We start from the raw sequence: 13,395 nt of genomic DNA, 5'->3' as shown, positions 1-13,395 counted from the left end.
ACTATTGATGCTCATCATATATATAAGAGCTACTCTGGTTGGGACTAATGAAATACACTGCTGGCTTCTATGGCCCCTACAACAAGAGCTGAACGTACATTTCTTTATCCCTGAATTATCAAAAGTCATAAAAATCTTCTAAAGGTTAAAGAATTTAGCCCTATTCTTGATCCAGATAGGACATAAAAGTCTCTACCTAGAAACTTGTGCTGCCATTTATAGCACAGATAATATTGTTACAGATGACAGGATGTTAAGAACATAGAGTGTCCATACTGTGTCATCGCCCAATGAGAACCAATCACAAAGTCTTCTCACTGGAGCCAGGGCATGTGGGCCAGCACAGACTACAAGTCCCAGCATCCATCACCATAGAATCATAGAAGATTAGGGTTGGAAGAGTGTCCATACTAGTCCAGTATCCTGTCTTCCAAAAGTGGCCAATGCCAGGTGCTCCAGAGGGAATGAACAGAACAGGTAATCATAAAGTGATCCATCCCATCATCCATTCCCAGCTTCTAGCAAACAGAGGCTAGGGATAACATCCCTCCCCATATTTATGTAGCTGAAGTGTGAACTATTGCTTTAGTATTTTAACAAAACGTCTATTGGTTTTTCCTAAAAACTGGGCCTAATTTTTCCCTCTCTTCACTGATGTAAGCAGTAATAATGACTAATGTCTGACTAAAACCCTAATCTTGCAAATACTTACACATGTGCATATCTTTACTTATGCAACTACTCTTACTGAAACCAATGGAACAACTCATGTGGGTAAAGTTACATGAGAGTGTTAGCAGGGCTGGAGCATAAGAGAAATCATACCTATGCAAGAGTGGCCAGAACTGGGCTCATTGTTTGTAAGTAATAACTATGCCTGATCTACTTCTTCCTGTTTGCTTGCACTAGTGAATACGATTACAGTAAAAAAAACAAAAACAAAAATGTCAACAATTGAGGAAGAGAGCAAGTTAAATTAGCATGCCATAGTCAACCTTTTCTTATATAACTACGTTTTTATTTGCAAAGTCATAGTGTGTTTTAAAACCCACTCATTTTCCAATAACCTCACATAATATTTTCCACCTAACATATATTACAAATTACTAAATTTCTTATATTAGTGTTGACTAAATAATCTAAGGATTCTAATAATGGCAACTGATGGGTACATATTCCTACTAGCATCAACAATGACACATGCTATACCTGTGCATGGAGGAAGGAAACAAACAAAATGAAGACAATTTGTGACAGTAAAAAAAAAAAAAAAAAAAAAAGGGGGGGGGAAGTAGCAAGAGGACAATTCTGCAAAACAGAGAGAGATTCCCTGGGAGAACATTTTATTTTCAAATTTTCAGTGAAGACTTGCAAGCAGATCAGTAAGATCCTATTAAGTATATTGTCAAGGGATTTTTATTAAAAAAAAACACAGCTACCCATGATTTGGAATTACTTGTTATAGATTTGAAGATAAATATTTTCCATTTTGTCCTTTTCAGTTTAACAAGCATGGAGGAGGGGTTTTTCCCACCCATGTTCAGAACTGAGCAAAAATTTTGCTTCTTTCCAGTTTTGTACAGCTGGATCACCAACTGTCAGCACAAGTCTGAGAATAGTATTCATTAGTTAATTGTTTTTGCAGAGCCAGCAAAAGGCCCAGAAACATTAGTTATAAAATTCTCACAAAAGTGGTAGTTTGAAAATTCTCATAGTGATACCTGTTTTTTTTTAAGAATTTAGTATCAAGGCAGAGGGTTGGTGTGGGGGTGGGGGGGTTTGAGGGTTCTGGCTGGGGGTGTGGACTCCAGGGTGGGTCTGGGGATGAGGGGTCTGGGGTGCAGGAGGGTGCCCTGTGGCTACTATGGGGAGAGAGAGAAGACTCCCCCCCAGCTCTCTCTTCCTGCAGCAACACCTGGGAGGGAGAGGTGTCTCTCCCTGCCGCAGCAGCTCTAGGGCTGGGGCAGCAGGATAGGGGCCCCTCCCCCAGTCACAGCAGGTCCAGGCCAGAGCTGAGTTTGGGTTGGGGGAGGGGAGGCCATTCCACCCACTGGCACCTCTACCTTAGCAACAACCTTTCATCGCCCAGTGAGAACCAATCACAAAGTCTTCTCTCTGGAGCCAGGGCGTGTGGGCCAGCACAGACTACAAGTCCCAGTATCCATTATCACAGAATCATAGAAGATTAGGGTTGGAAGAGACCTCTGGCGGTCAGCTAGTCCAACCCCCTGCTCAAAGCAGGGCCAACACCAATTAAACTATCCCAGCCAGGGCTTTGTCAGGCTGAGCCTTAAAAACCTCTAAGGATGGAGTTTCCACCTCCCCAGGTAACCCATTCCAGTGCTTCACTACCCTCCTAGTGAATTACGTCCTTGAGTGGGCGGGCCGGACCAGCAGGAGGTGCCTGATAGTCTGCATTCCTTCACGTCTCTAAACCAATCAGAGTCCTCTCCACAATGAGGCATGAGAATACAAACCAAACAGCGCCCAAGTTGCTGAGAGGATTTGGACCAATTAGCACCTGCCCCAGTCAGTCCAAGTCAGGGCTGGGTTTGGGCTGCCCCTACTCTGGCGGCAGCAGGTCTGGGGCTGAGTTGGGGACAGGGGAGAGGTGCTCCAGCAGGTCCCAGCTTGGCAGGTTCCCTGAGCGTCTGTGCAGCACTAAACAGGCTGCTGCATAGTCATGCAGTTCACAAGGAATTTAGGTCATGGTCTGTGAATTTTTGTTCACTGCCCATTACCTATCCATTACTTTTGCTAAAAATACCCATGACTAAAACATAGCCTTAGTCATCACTCTGTTATAATTCACAGCTCTAATGGAAGCCCTTGTGCTCCCTGATATAATTTCACGTGTCAATGACAACACAGTTTGTATTTATGAGTGTATGACTTTCATTCTTTTTACCAATCAGACATCTGGATGATCTCAGGTTAAAGAATTGAAACACTGGTTAGTATAAAAGCAATTGACACATTTACATTTACATGCACTTCTATTATGTTATCTTAACATCAATGCCAATGTCAATCACAATGAATAAGACGTGCAACTGTTGAGTAATCTCGATAAGCTTTCTAGGCAAAAAGGGTGTTTGTGCCTATTTATACCTGATTCGATTACTAATGGAGGCTTAAAATGTCAGATTAGCCTCAGAACTCCAATCCACCCAAGATCCTGATGTCACCACATTATTATTTTAAAATGAATGAGATCAACTATGGCATGCCACGGGATGCCTCTAAAACTGTGCACACTCTTGTTTGCTTCTGGACCAGCACACTATATTGAAATTAATTCAGCATGAACATGCAATCTTCAGAGTGGCTAAGCTTTGAGATACATTTGAAGATAAAACCACCGTCTTCTCTGTTTTTCTCTCTCTTACCTCAAAGTTGCCAAGGTATTTTTTTGCCAGAAAATTTTCAGGTCTATTGTTAAAGGGTCACTATTCATTTAGACTGCATAGTGTTTATATAAGATTCTAGCCACTTCACATAAAGTAACATTTAAAAAAAATTATACTAAATCAGTATCATCCATTAAGAATAACAATACTCGCCCAAAATAAAGGGTATCAAATAAATAATAATAATAATAATAATAAAAACCCCATGTCAGAATCCCTGTTTCCACAGCTCAACAACCCAATGTCCACATACCTTGCAACTAAAAATTTATCAAGTAAGGTCTGAATACATATTTTTTCCCTCAAATTTCACTCCTAAAGGAACGACCAAGTCCCGGAAATCCTTACTCACTGTTGTCATTGAGACTGCTGTGGTAAGAAAGGACTAAGTTAGTAAGGGTTTGTCCACACTGGAACTTTGTCGGCAAAACCTGTCATTCAGGGGCGTTAAAGAAAAAACTACCATTCCAAACAACAAAAGTTTTACTGATGAAAAGCGCTTTGTTGGAAGGAGTGCTCTCTCCGGCCAACAAAGAGCAGCTACACTGTGCGGCTTTTAGTGGCAGCGCTGTAGTAGCACAGCCATATTGCTAAAAGCTGAATAGTATAGCCATACCTTAAGAGTTTGCAAGTTCCAGCCCTGTTGTCTGTGCTTGTTCAAATGCTGCTGCTGGAGTAAGAGACATAAATCCCTTCTATCAGCTTCCCTTTGGTGCAATCTCATTACACCATTAACAGGACTGACAAACAAACAGAGCTTAAATAAACTAACATAAGGCTTCCAGTTACTGATGACCCCGTGCCTGTGATGTGGATTCTGGACTTGGTTGTCCAGTGCCATGCATTGTAGGTAGTTATTTACACGTGTGCAATGTGGTTGTTAAACACTACCTCTGCTGTCAGTGACTTAGTAATCTTTTGCATACTCTGCCTATATAAGCTACAAAGCAGCAGAGAATAATGCACTCACTCCACTGCCAATTTCCATTTCGAGTTTGTAAAACAGAATCCACAATATTTGTTGCTATCAGGCACAGATATTTATGTCCCTGATGGGAACTAATGGAAATTAAATATACTTCCTTCTGAGGAAATAAATGTACTCTCAGAGTTTACAGCTAGGATACTGAGAAATCATCAAAAAGATTTTACCAGATGTGGCGATGGGAGAGGAAATATCTTACTTCAAATAACGCTGGGATCTTCAGAAAGCAATTAAAACCCTTGTTTTAAATTGAAACTAGGATTGTAAATAACTCATTAACACATTTTTAAACCCTGTTTTGTGCTTATCCAAGTCAGAGCCAGGAATCAGAATGTAAGTGATAGGTCTAGCGTCTAGTGCACATTAAGCACTGATCACTTTCCCTATGTCTATTAATATTTAATGGGAAGAGATTTATTTTAAGCACGCAGTCATTCTAAATTCATGTTCTATGTCTGTGCTCCTTGGCATCTTAACATTTACATACAAACATTTACATTTGTGAGGGATGAAACAATGGAAAGCATGACAAAACAAGTGACATACCAGGAGATTCTCTGGCTTAATGTCTCTGTGCACAATGTTGAGACCATGGAGGTATTTCAGTGCACTGGCTAGATTGTAGACCATTGCGCTACCATCTCTCTCCGTATACTTTGTTGAAGAAGTGATAGCATCAAATAGGTCTCCTCCCTAAAGTAAGGGAAAACATTAAAGGCAATGACAAGAAAAATCATCAGGTGTCAGTACTCTAGTCAGACTACTGAAAAGATGTCAGAGAAAGCCATAATTCAACATCCTTGCACCAGAGGCATGCACAAAAACCTGTCAATATACAGGAAAGATACACTGCACAATTTGAGGCTTGTCTACATGGAGAAGTTGGTGCACAGTATGCTAGGGTGTGAGTTTAAAGCACACTAGCAACTCCTCACTAACTCTCTGTGTGGACCCACTTACTGCGTACTAAGAGTGACCTCACGTGGTTTAGCTTAGTACATTTCCGAAGTGCACCAGCTACTGCAGCCTTTTTCCTCATGTAGACAAGTCCTTGGAAACAGCTATCATGGTAGGGAAGGATGAACTTGTAGTCTGAGGCACTGGGACTCAGGGTATCTGGGTTCAATACTCGACAGGCTTGTGTGTGTCATTGGGCAAGTCACTTCACCGCTCTGCACCTCAGTTCCCCAGGAGTAAGAGGAGGATACCACCACTTCCTTTCTCCCTGCTTTTGACTGTCTTGTCTATTTACATTATAAACTTGTCAGGGTACTACAGACCTATTTGTTTGTACAGTGCCTAGCAGCTAGAGCCTCTAGATGATGCTGTAATGCAAATAATAATAATTACATAATAAAGTACATGTTAGAAATACTTAGTGCAAACATTATGAAAAGTAAAAATAAATAAGGATGAGGCAGGATGATAACAGTCCTGCATTCTACAGCATATTTGCCCCATGCAATATATGGCAGAGTCTGCCTGGTGTTTTTTGAGCATACTTGTTGTGCAATATCCTACCAGCATCCATTATAGCTGAGGGGTATGTAACAGCATTTTTAAAAACAGTAGTAAAGAAATATGTTAATTTATATGGCATTTCCACTTGCTGCAGTTAATGTAAGTTGTGTGCCATTATGATGGTTACCTTGGATACAAGTGTGGGAGTGACTTGGCTGGGTTGGGGGGTGGAATTCCAAGCATTGTAGCACATGTGAAAGCAGCAGCAATTCAGGATATATATATTCAAAGATTGCCCTTTTTTTTAAGTTGCATCTTAAAAACAAAAAAGCCATCTGCCACATAAAAACTGTTTCTAGAGAGAGCCAGAAATGAAGCAGTGGTACTGAGCCAGCAGCTACAGACCTTCACCAGGGAGTTTCAAGCAAACAGATGTTGCGGAAAAGGTTCTTGAGTACAGTGAAATTTTTAGATAGGAATACCTTCTGAAATGTTGATTTATACTTTTATCCAATATGCTGATATAGTCTGGGTTTACTGCTGTTGTTTTAACATATCGACTAGTTTGCATGTTTGCTATCGTTCCTGTACGAGAGATAAGAATGTACATTTGTGTGCAAGCATGTGTGAGAGAAGCCTCAGATTTGATACGGGTTTATAAATCTAACTCAGATGGCTTAGACACTCAAATTATTCATTATCTTGTCACAAAACAGGCAACTAAGAAATATCAGACCTATGTCACATAGAAATTTCTGGATGGTTTCAGTATATTTGTATATTTTCTTATTTTATGATGGGAAAAATATGCTAAGTATTGTAACAGGGAATCTATTTTTCTTCTATATAATATTTTTCAGGTGTTTTCTTTTAAACAATTCTGCAAGTCATTCTGCCTTCTTTGCTGCTATATATGCTATTTCTGAGGGAGTTCTGCACCGAAAAATTAAAAATTCTGCAAAATAGTGCATATTTTGTCAAAACAACATTATAATCACACCATTTTCAATTATTTTAGCGCAGGGGGCTGAGTCTTGGCACAGTGAGGATTTGAGTGCAGGCAACTCAGCAGGGACTGGTCTGGGTGCGGGGAGGAATTCAGATGCCTGGGGGTTGGGCATTTGGGGAAGCAGCTCTCTGTACAGTGACCCCCTCCCCCATGGCTGGAAAACAATGAGGACAGGAGGCAGGGAGGAGCTTCCTGAAGCCCAGGGAAGTTCCTGGGGATGGGTCTGACCTGGCCCTGGCCCTGGCCCATGCAGAGTCAGAGGAAGTCCCATTCCCTCAGCTCAGCTGGGATTAGCAGCTGGAATCCAGTACAGGGTAGGTGCCACTCACCCAGGCTCCCCTACTCCTGCCCCTCCTGGCTCTGGGTGCTCCTTGATAGCGAGAGGGATAGAGAGAGACCAGCCCCCAAGGCAGTGACTTACATCTCCCCCTGCTGCTCCTGACAGCCAAACCAGACTCCCTCCTGCCCCCTGCCCAGGATGGGGGCATGAATCAATTTTTCCTGTGGGGAAAGAGTAAAATCTGCCAGGGACGTTAATTCTGCACTTGCGCAGTGGCACAAAACTGGCCAAGAGTAATATGCCAAAAAACCCTGGTTTGTGTAACATGTTCATGCTATGCATGAACACGTTTCTATGGAGGTGCTTCATAATGCCTTTGGCTTGGTAATTCACAAAAGAGCAGTATCACTCTCCAGTGCCAGCAAAGTGGAGCTTCAGATGCATGGAGTAATTTTTCAATCCATCCATCTGAAGAAGTGGGTTTTTTTACCCACGAAAGCTTATGCCCAAATAAATCTGTTAGTCTTTAAGGTGCCACCGGACTTGTCGTTGTTTTTATGATAACAATTGTTCATTTTAATGGAATTTAACAACAGTATTTGCATGATTAATTGGAAGTTCTCATCAAAATGCTCATCTGATTATGTCTTCTGAGAGCTGTGTGATATTGGAATCTTCCTAGACTTCACATTATGTGTAGATAAATGAACAAGAAAATTCCTTGAAATAGTCTTACCTTAACTAACTCCATTACCAGATACAGTTCTGTTGGAGTGTCCATCTCCTCTATCAGCATGATAATATTGGGGTGTTTCACTTGGCGCAGTATGGATACCTCATTCTCTATCAGATGCTCCTGTTTAGTCAGGAAAAAGAGGAAAGTTTATTTTAATTGACAATGAACTACCAGTAAAACTTCCAGGTGATAGCTTTCCTGTTTTTGTTTATTCTCTCCCTCTCCCTCTCCCACACACACACACACACACACACACACACCTTTCACTATATTATTTAAATTGCAGAGCTGTGGTGAAATGACACATTTTAACCTTCACTTAATACCACTGTATTTCCTTCCAGACCTGATCTCTTACAAAATAGCTGCTAACTTCATGGGTTTTATTTTTTGTTTGGTTTGATATTTATATTTAGAACCTGAAAACTACTTACTCATTTAAGTATGGAAATTATTTTGGCTCCAACAGCTTGATATTGTGCTAGGGTTAGGTTTTATTCTCCCTTCTCCTGCCCCCCCCCCCACACCTCCATGAAGGTACAATGGCTTTAGAATAAGTTAATTCTAGGGTTCTTTCCTTTTCTTTTTGTTTTAAATTCAAGACACCCATCCACTAAACTAAATGCTGGGGATTAAAGAAAGGCGCACATTCCCTTTCATTCATGAATGTTTTTGCTTTTTTCCTTTTTAAAATATCTGACAACATTCCTATGATGGGTTCAGTCACAGAGATCCCCTTGGGACTACCACCTGATGTGCTGAGACTACCTCTGAGCCCGTTTTCCCTGCCAGTTTGGGACTTCAGTATCCTGTCTTGTTGAGCCAGACATGCTAGCCTGCTAGAAACACAGACCCGTGTCTGAACCACGTTCCCCAAAAGCTGCAGGCTTAACTGAACACAGCTTAAGAAGTACTCCTGTCTCTAGCAGCCAGATACCCAGCTCCCAATGGGATCCAAACCCCAAATCAATCCATTTTACTCTGTATAAAGCTTATACAGGGTAAACTCAAATTGTCCACCCTCTTAACATTGATAGAGAGATATGCACAGCTGTTTGTTCCCTCTTACTCTGGGTTAATTTATAAGCAAAAGTGATTTTATTAAATATAAAAAGTAGGATTTAAGTGGTTCCAAATAATTACAGACAGAACAAAGTAAGTTACCAAGCAAAATAAAACAAAAACACGCAAGTCTAAGCCTAATACATTAAGAAACTGATTACAGATGAAATGTCACCCTCAGATGTTCGAATAAGCTTCTTTCACAGACTAGACTCCTTTCTAGTCTGGGCCCAATCCTTTCCCCCTGGTATACAGTCCTTGTTCCAGCTCAGGTGGTAGCTAAGGGATTTCTCATGACTGCTGCCCCTTTGTTCTGTTCCATACCCTTATATAGCTTTGGCACAAAGCGGGAATCTTTTGTCTCTCTGGGTCCCCACCCTGCTCCTAAATGGAAAAGCACCAGGTTTAAGATGGATTCCAGTACCAGGTTACACCCCAAGCTTTCATTCTTCCTGGCCTGACTCACAGGAAGGCTTGCAAGTAAACAGGGCCATTTACAACCTACTGTCCTGGTTGATGGGAGCCATCAAGATTCCAAACCACCCTTAATGGCCCACGCTTGCATAATTACAATAGGATCTCCGAGTTATTTCATATTTCTAGTTTCAGATACAAGAGTGGTACATTTATACAAATAGGATGATCACACTCAGTAGATTATAAGCTTTGTAATGATACCTTACAAGAGATCTTTTGCGTGAAGCATATTCCAGTTACATTATATTCACACTTATTAGCATATTTTCATAAAATCATATGGAGTTTAAAAGTCTTTAAAATAAGTTAATTCTAGGGTTCCCCCCCCCCTTTTTGTTTTAAATTCAAGACACCCATCCACTAAACTGCATACTGGAGATTAAAGGAAGTCACACATTCCCTTTCATTCATGTATGTTTTTGTTTTTTCCCTTTTTAAAATATCTGAAAACATTCCACAGGGACCTTTTGGTTCATTGTAAATCTAACAACCATCTCTGTGTAAAACAAGAGGTTATTTGTACTTTGGGAAATAAGTCACCCCACTGGGAGTCTGAACTTGCTCACATTAATAACACTGACTAGTAACACGCACCTCATGCATTTGTGAACAGAATTACTGGAAGTAGATATGTACATATTATGACAGACAGTACATGAGCAGTGACTGAAAACCTCACACTATTTCACCATTTTTCTGGAGGGCTATATAAAGATGTCTTGTTTTCTGCTCAAAGCTCAGTCACATGGCTGTGTAATTCATTAATTTGAATTAATGGGTCTATTTCCCAGAACCCACATACCAGGCACGCATCTCATCCTCTGAGAATGGTGCAGCATATATTAGTTAAACGGGTTGCACCTTTGAAACCCAATTTGCAAGAACATCAATTTTTCGTTCAGCAACTAACTTAAGTCTGCTCCAAGCAAACGTACTCTGGAGAAAAGAAAAACAAACGAAACAATTTTGTTTAAAAAGGTTGACCTTTACCCACAGAAAGGAGCCATTGTAAAATGCTGGTTATTGTGATTCATGAAAAAAACTAAATAAAGCAGGGCCAAGGAACCAAATGAAATCTGGAATCCTACTATAAACAAGATCTCAGCTTTAGGAGCAAATAGCCAACATAATCAATTAATTACACTATTTAATTCTGACCTTAGCAGCACAGAACCATCTATGCTATCTTGGCCTCATCTGAGCCATTAAATTGTTCTCTTTAGACAGGTTTAAGTAACAATTAACCTTTTATACAAAGGTTATAAAATGCTCTTGCATCACTGTCCTGATACATGTCCTGTGAAATACTGACCTGTTTATGATTATTAATTTTTAATCATCTTGTCCTTGCTGTATTCCATTAAACTTTTCAAATATATCCGTTTCCACAGCTACCTCAACCTCTTCCTCAGAGAAATTGCTGTAATAGATTTTAGCCTAAGTTGAAAAGATTTATTTAAGTAGAAATGATTGTACTACTAATATGTATACTGATGGATGAGAAAAGGTCAGCTAGTTTGGTTAAAAAGTTGTAACACCCAGCTAGCTAAACAGATAGCTAAGGGTTAATGTCTCTTTCACCTGAAGCACCTGACCAGAGGACCAATCAGGAAACCGGATTTTTTCAACTTTGGGTGGAGGGAATTTTGTGTCTGAGGTCTTTGTCTGTCTGCCTGCTTTCTCTGAGCTTTGGAGAAGCAGTTTCTACTTTCTAGTCTTCTGTTTCTAAGTGTAAGGACAAAGAGATCAGATAGTAAGTTCTATGGTTTCTTTTCTTTGGTATTTGCATGAATATAAGTGCTGGAGTGCTTTGATTTGTATTCTTTTTGAATAAGGCTGTTTATTCAATATTCTTTTAAGCAATTGACCCTGTGTTGTATCATCTTAATACAGAGAGCCCATTTGTATGTATTTTTCTTTCTTTTTATATAAAGCTTTCTTTTAAGACCGGTTGGAGTTTCTCTTTACTTCAGGGAAATTGAGTCTGTACTCACCAGGGAATTGGTGGGAGGAAGAAATCAAGGGGAGATCTGTGTGTTGGATTGCTAGCCTGATTTTGCATTCCCTCTGGGGGAATAGGAAAGTACTTTTTGTTTCCAGGATTGGGAACAGAGAGGGGGAATCACTCTGTTTGGATTCACAGAGCTTGTGTCTGTGTATCTCTCCAGGAGCACCTGGAGGGGGGAAGGGAAAAAGGATTATTTCCCTCTGTTTTGAGACTCAAGGGATTTGGGTCTTGGGGTCTCCAGGGAAGGTTTTTCAGGGGGACCAGAGTGCCCCAAAACACTCTAATTTTTTGGGTGGTGGCAGCAGGTACCAGGTCCAAGCTGGTAACTAAGCTTGGAGGTTTTCATGCTAACCCCCATATTTTGGACGCTAAGGTCCAAATGTGGGACTAAGGTTATGATAACCCAAGATACACATTGCTGGACAGTAAATTTGTGCTGGACAGGAGTGACCATCCTCAATGCAAAAGTTGTGCATATTTGGGCCAGATGGTGGTTTTAAGGCTTGTAACGTGGGAATGGGTGCGGATACATTCAGCACAGAGAAGCAATTTGAGCATGGTTTTCCTCATGGTCATTCATTAAGTCACCTTACTAGATGGTAACTTACCTCATATTTTCTATGTCTATTTAATGAGGTAGGGACAAGATTAAACTCCTAGCTCCTGACAGACAGTTTAGGTAATGCATTAAGCAGGTAATGCACATTGACATGTACAGTGTTATAGCTACTACCTTCCTGCCTAACAGAAGGAATGTTATCTAAACCGCTCGCAGAACACCATAATATGATATGCAGCATTTGCAATTTATAATTACATTGTACTATAGCTCATCTCTTCAAATATCCCTGGATTTTTCAGTCTCAGATAGGGTTGCATTAAAAAAGAGTTTTGTGTAACAATCCATAAAAAATGGGCTACCTATGCAAACACTGCAGAAACAGAAAAGCTGCCATACCAGAACAGACCATTTTATCTGCCCCAGCTCCTGCCTGTGAGAGGGTCCTATACTTCTAGCCTTCAGAGAAGGGTAAGCAGCTTTCATCATGCATCTGGTCATTTATCCAAAATACTATGTCTAAAGTATATTCTTGCCTGACTCCAACTGATGATCAGTGCCTGTAGCTTGAAGACTGACATCTTTATGTGGATAAGAATAGCAAGTACACTATTTGGAATAAACGTGTCTAAAACTTTCTTGAAACTTGATAGATTTCAACAGCAAGTTCCAGGGGTTAATTATATTGCATTAGAAAAATAACTTCTTTACTGTTTTATATTTGTTGCTTCTTAATTTTCTAAGTTACTTGCCCAGAGTCACACAGGAAGTCTGTGGTGGAACTGTTAATTGAACCTGGATCTCCCATATCCCAGGCCAGTGCCGCAACCACTGGGCCAGCCTTGCTCCCCCAGAAATGTTTTATTTATAGTTAATTATTACCTATGCTTTTGAAAATTCAGTCCAATAACTTTTTATAGATCCAGATTGTTTCTTTCAGGCCTTCCTGCTTAGGAATTGTCCCACAATCAGTCCAGTAGGCTGGTGTTCATAATGCTTCAGTCTGAAACACCTGTGTACTATTCTTTTTTACCCACTAGACAACCAGACATGGCAAGATCTTGGGTAGCATCAGTATAGCAGCAGAAACTCCCAAAAAAGTATCCCATCCTAGTGGGGAAGAGAAAGCAGCCAAGAGAATCCTCCCAATTTGTGCTTGCAATGCTCATAAAGACACTGGCCTCAATTCTATAATATTTGCTTGTGACACCGGGGAATAAGACAGGAAAGGGGTTTGATGCGTTTCCCAGCTGACTGAATCTGAACTTTTAAATTCACCACTTAAAGCTTAAACAACAATTTTAGAATAAACGTTATTTGTAAGAGATCGGGTGTTGTCACTAGTCAATAGAATGCTGTTTTCAAAACTCCAGCTGTATATAGGTTAAGGAAGGGGGTGCTGCAACCA

General features: G+C 40.5%; 1 protein-coding gene across 4 annotated transcripts in view; it reads right to left on the bottom strand.

Moving 5' to 3' along the window:
- The window catches only part of DCLK2 (doublecortin like kinase 2), a 142,623-nt gene that overhangs the window by 15,685 nt on the left and 113,543 nt on the right, over positions 1–13,395 (bottom strand). For all 4 annotated transcript variants that reach the window (XM_050946358.1, XM_050946359.1, XM_050946360.1 and 1 more), the window contains 2 exons: positions 7,882–8,001; positions 4,942–5,088 (listed from right to left, as the gene is read on the bottom strand). In XM_050946358.1, coding sequence (XP_050802315.1) covers positions 4,942–5,088; positions 7,882–8,001 — 267 coding nt within the window. The remainder of the gene's footprint in view (positions 1–4,941; positions 5,089–7,881; positions 8,002–13,395) is intronic.

Source organism: Gopherus flavomarginatus, chromosome 3 (genome assembly GCF_025201925.1).
Source record: "Gopherus flavomarginatus isolate rGopFla2 chromosome 3, rGopFla2.mat.asm, whole genome shotgun sequence".
NCBI classification, from domain to species: domain Eukaryota; kingdom Metazoa; phylum Chordata; order Testudines; family Testudinidae; genus Gopherus; species Gopherus flavomarginatus.
Note: the sequence above shows the minus strand (reverse complement) of the source record. Positions and strands in the feature narration are given on the sequence as shown.